Here is a 4,273-nt window from a genome sequence, read left to right on the forward strand (position 1 = left end):
TTGGAAAAAAAATACCAAGATGATCACTCAAAACCTCTTCCTTCTCACTTGCTCATCTCTCTTCATTCTCTCACTTCAATTCATTCAAACTTGTTATGCAAAATGTCCCCCTTCTTCCTGTGGCCTCATTCCCATCAGCTTCCCTTTCCGCCTCAGCAACTGTCGCGATCCCGGCTACGAGTTAGTATGCGAAAACAATGTCACCTTAATGTACATCGACTCCCACAAATACTATGTCAAAGCAATCATTACAAAACTTCACCATGAGGCTCTCTGATATTTCCAACACACAACAGCAGTTGCTCTTTTCCTACACATTCCGTGTCCGATTATAGTTTTTAGCCGTCGTGTTTGGCAACGGGCTTGGCTTTAATATCATCTCATTAGTTTGGTGAGCTGCGAGTATCCGTTGCCTAACTCTCCCTCTTTACCGCAACTCACTGCTTGCGAGCAATATAGCCAATATACATATATAAACGTGGAAGCATGCGTGTGTCAAAGATATAGGCCATATGTGCACATTAGATACTGTACTGGCAACATCTTGGGACTTTGCAAATTGGTACAATGTGTCACTGTCTGAAATCCATCAGTATCTGCTATATGGATTTAATCTAAATTGGAATGGATTAATATGTAGCTATGGCCAAGGAGGTGTCGATCCGTACATGCTAGTTAATTGCCACCGTTCATCGCTTCAACGTAAATGGGGTAAGATTAGATCATTTGCTTACAAGTTTAGGATTCCATATTTATTGTTGATATCTTTATGTGTTCTTGAAATTGCAGACTACATCAAGGAATCCTTCCTATCACCTAAAGGTAAGATAATAGTATGTTGTTCCCCTAAAACCGCCATGAAATGAGAATCGAGAACCATATCAGTTCGATGATTCATTAATATCAGTTGTCATCACAAAACATATCAGTAGGGTTATGTGATATTGAAAGTCAGTAACTAATATGTTTTGTGATGTCAACTGATATTAATGACTAGCAAACTGCTATGATTCTCCGGTCTCATTTTAGCGGTCATTTGATCTCTACCCTCTCTCTCTATCTCTCTATGTATATATTTATATACCTCTCAACAACTTTGATTGTATTCCTTATTAGGTCCAACTGGAGGCTTTCTCATGATTTTAATGTTCATACTTGGTGAGCTTTTAAACTTGTGCTGCGCTATTTATTTATGACAACTAATATCAATATCTAATTAGCAAAAGAGATTTATATGTAGGCAGCAATTAACTATGTTTAGAAATTTTCCAGCTATTGTATTTATTGGGGTAGGCATTGCCGCAAAAATCATTATCACCATCACACTTATCGTCATTTTTTGGACTGAAACAGAGCCCGGTAAAGACTTCTTATACACCTTTTGTTTGAGTTTATTATTTTCTGTCATAGAAATATGTTTTCACTCTGTTTTACTATAATGTGTGTTGAAATGCAGATTGGCTCCCCGGTGCTCAATCCGTTGGCGAGATGATCCCAACGATTGTAGATATTAGATACCACTTAATGCTTCTAATTCTGCAATTGTTTACTTGGAACTAAGATTCATCGTGGGGTTTCTCTGCGCGATGGGGTTCCTGATCTACAAGTTCCGAAGAAGGCATTTGTCCGCGTACGAGGAAATAGAGAGCTTCCTACAAAGTGACAACCATTTGTCCCCTATCAGGTACTCCTATTCAGACATAAAGAAGATGACTAGAAATTTTCGAGAAAAACTAGGTGAAGGAGGTTTCGGCTCTGTTTACAAAGGAAAGCTTCGGAGTGGTCATTACGTGGCAGTCAAGCTATTGGGAAAAGCCCAAAAAAATGACAAAGATTTCATCAATGAAATCGGAACAATCGGGAGGATCCATCATGTCAATGTTGTCCAACTTGTAGGATATTGTGCGGAGAGATCCAAGCGTGCCCTCATACTCGATTTCATGCCAAATGGTTCTCTTGACAAGTACATCTTCAATGCAAAAAAAGCATCTTCGTTGGATTGGGGTATGAAATTCAAGATTGCAGTTGGAGCGGCTCGAGGGATTGAGTATTTGCATAATGGTTGTGATATCAAGATCTTGCATTTTGATATAAAGCCCCACAATATACTTCTTGATGACAAGTTTGTCCCCAAGGTCACCGATTTCGGGCTGGCAAAGTTATGCTCCGTAGACAAGGACGCGGTGACGATGACGGCTGCTAGAGGCACTGTAGGCTATGTTGCTCCGGAACTCAACTGCAGAAGCATTGGCCTAGTGTCTCACAAGGCCGATGTGTATAGTTTTGGGATGTTGTTGATGGAGATGGCGGGTGTAAACAAGAAGGATGATCCAAACAAGTATTTCCCAGATTGGATATATGATTGCATTAATAATGGCGAGGACCTTGGAATTGTTGAAGAGGACAACAATGTTGATGATGTGAATGAGAATGGAAAGAATGTCCTTAAGAAGATGACAATAGTTGGCTTGTGGTGCATTCAAATGAATCCAAACAATCGACCATCAATGGATAAAGTGTTGGAGATGTTGGAAGGTGATGTTGAAGATTTGAAGATTCCAGAGCATCCATCTCACTTAGTGAAGGAGGCCAGGAGTTGGGCTGCAGATTCAACTGGCTCTCTATCAGAGTCAGAGTCGGATTATGACAGTGATAGTATCAAGATTAGTATAGCATGAATATGTATGTATTCATCAATGTTTTTGCTTCAAAGGATCAAGCATATTTGTATTAAATTTCGCATGTTTGGTGCCGTTTTTGCTTAAAAGGATCAAGGCTATCTGTATCAAATTTAGCATCTTCACTGCCAATGTTGTTTTACCGTTTTACCATATATGAAGAAGCATCTTATTACATTTCATACTAGAAATAAAATTTCCAAACTGATCTCATATCCCTATATATATAGACTGGTAACCATTGCTCAACATTATTAGACCATGATCACAACAAATATTTAATACTCCCATTCAATTAAATTCCTACCACTAAAAAACATTTAATTATATGCATAGAATTGAACTTATGCATAAATTTCGAGAGACAAAACAGATTAATAATTTAAACAGAAGAAAGATGAAGGATAAGAGAGAAGCATGCCTCAAAATTGTTTGCATGCCTCAAAATTGTTTGCCTCCCTCCAAAATTGGCCCCTAATTTACTTTGGTCTCGTTTTGCGAGGAAAGCAAGCTCTAGTTGAATAGTGTGAGCTCCTCAGCCAGGCTAGTAATGTCCGGGATGAGTCCTCCATTCTGATTCCTTATCGCACTACTCTCTCCAACAAGATCGTTCAATATGATGGCCGGGTCTTTTGCTCCACCATGCTGCAATAATTTAAAACGAAGGGCAGACCCTGCATCTGGCGACAGCGGGTCTTCGTGTAATACTTTTTGCCAGATGGTGGCAGCGAAGCATTTCGCAAACAAGTAGCTGTAGTAGCCTGGTGCAATAACAAGGAAAACTTCATAAATGTGTAAAAAAGACAATACTATAATAGTCATTTAAATCACAAAGTTTGGTGAAATTCTGGTCGGTCACGTAAGGTTTGAAAACGAAATATTAATTTTCGCAATTGTCTAATTCATGTACAAAACAAGGTTGTTTCATTATAATAATAATAATAGACAAAAAGAAAATAGAAGACTAAATACTTATTTTAATGAAATTGTTCTAAGCATCCCCAAAAGACGTCGTTTGCACAAAGTTAGGACAATTGCAAAAAGTTGAAACTTTCTGATTTAATATTTCAATTACAACCTTATACTCCCTCCGTTTCATCATAGTTGATGCAAAACTTTTCGGCACGGAGTTTAAGAAATGAATGTTGAGTGTGTTAAATAAATAGATTAAAAAAGTAAGAAGGAGAAACAGTAGAGAGAATAAAGTAAAAGGTGAATAAAGTAAGAGAGAGTAAAGTAAGAGAGAAAAAAGTTACTATATATGGAAATGACTCAACTATGAGGGAACGGTGGGAGTACTAGAATTGACCAGAATTTGATCAAGACTCTATTATTTAATTGGCTTTATCCCATGTATAAATATGATGGCCAAAAGTCATTTCGTTTGATTATCATGCCCCATTCTTATTTTTCAGTTTATATAACTCATGGATATTTACTGGTATGTCCGATGTAAGAAAACAACAGTGACATACCTGCACCATAGCTAACAAGATGACTGAATCGGGTATGCCAACATGTCCCTTCCACATACCCCAACTCATATGCTCTCTTTTTAAATCAGCTACTACAGATATTGAGTCTTTAGGTGAGGA

The 4,273-nt window shown here is 38.0% G+C and overlaps 1 protein-coding gene and 1 long non-coding RNA gene across 2 annotated transcripts; one reads left to right on the forward strand and one right to left on the reverse strand.

Moving 5' to 3' along the window:
* Positions 1–512: 512 nt before the first annotated feature.
* LOC121791426 (rust resistance kinase Lr10-like) lies at positions 513–2,790 on the forward strand. Its single transcript, XM_042189381.1, has 3 exons — positions 513–711; positions 790–833; positions 1,515–2,790. Exons 1-3 carry the CDS (start codon positions 513–515, stop codon positions 2,676–2,678), a joined length of 1,407 nt encoding a protein of 468 aa, XP_042045315.1. The 3' UTR covers positions 2,679–2,790.
* An 84-nt stretch (positions 2,791–2,874) lies between these two features.
* Positions 2,875–4,226, reverse strand: LOC121791421. Its single transcript, XR_006048564.1, has 2 exons — positions 4,154–4,226; positions 2,875–3,439 (listed from the first exon to the last, which is right to left on the reverse strand). It is a non-coding gene; the product is annotated as an uncharacterized LOC121791421 (long non-coding RNA).
* Positions 4,227–4,273: the final 47 nt, after the last annotated feature.

Source organism: Salvia splendens, unplaced genomic scaffold (genome assembly GCF_004379255.2).
Source record: "Salvia splendens isolate huo1 unplaced genomic scaffold, SspV2 ctg807, whole genome shotgun sequence".
NCBI classification, from domain to species: Eukaryota; Viridiplantae; Streptophyta; class Magnoliopsida; order Lamiales; family Lamiaceae; genus Salvia; species Salvia splendens.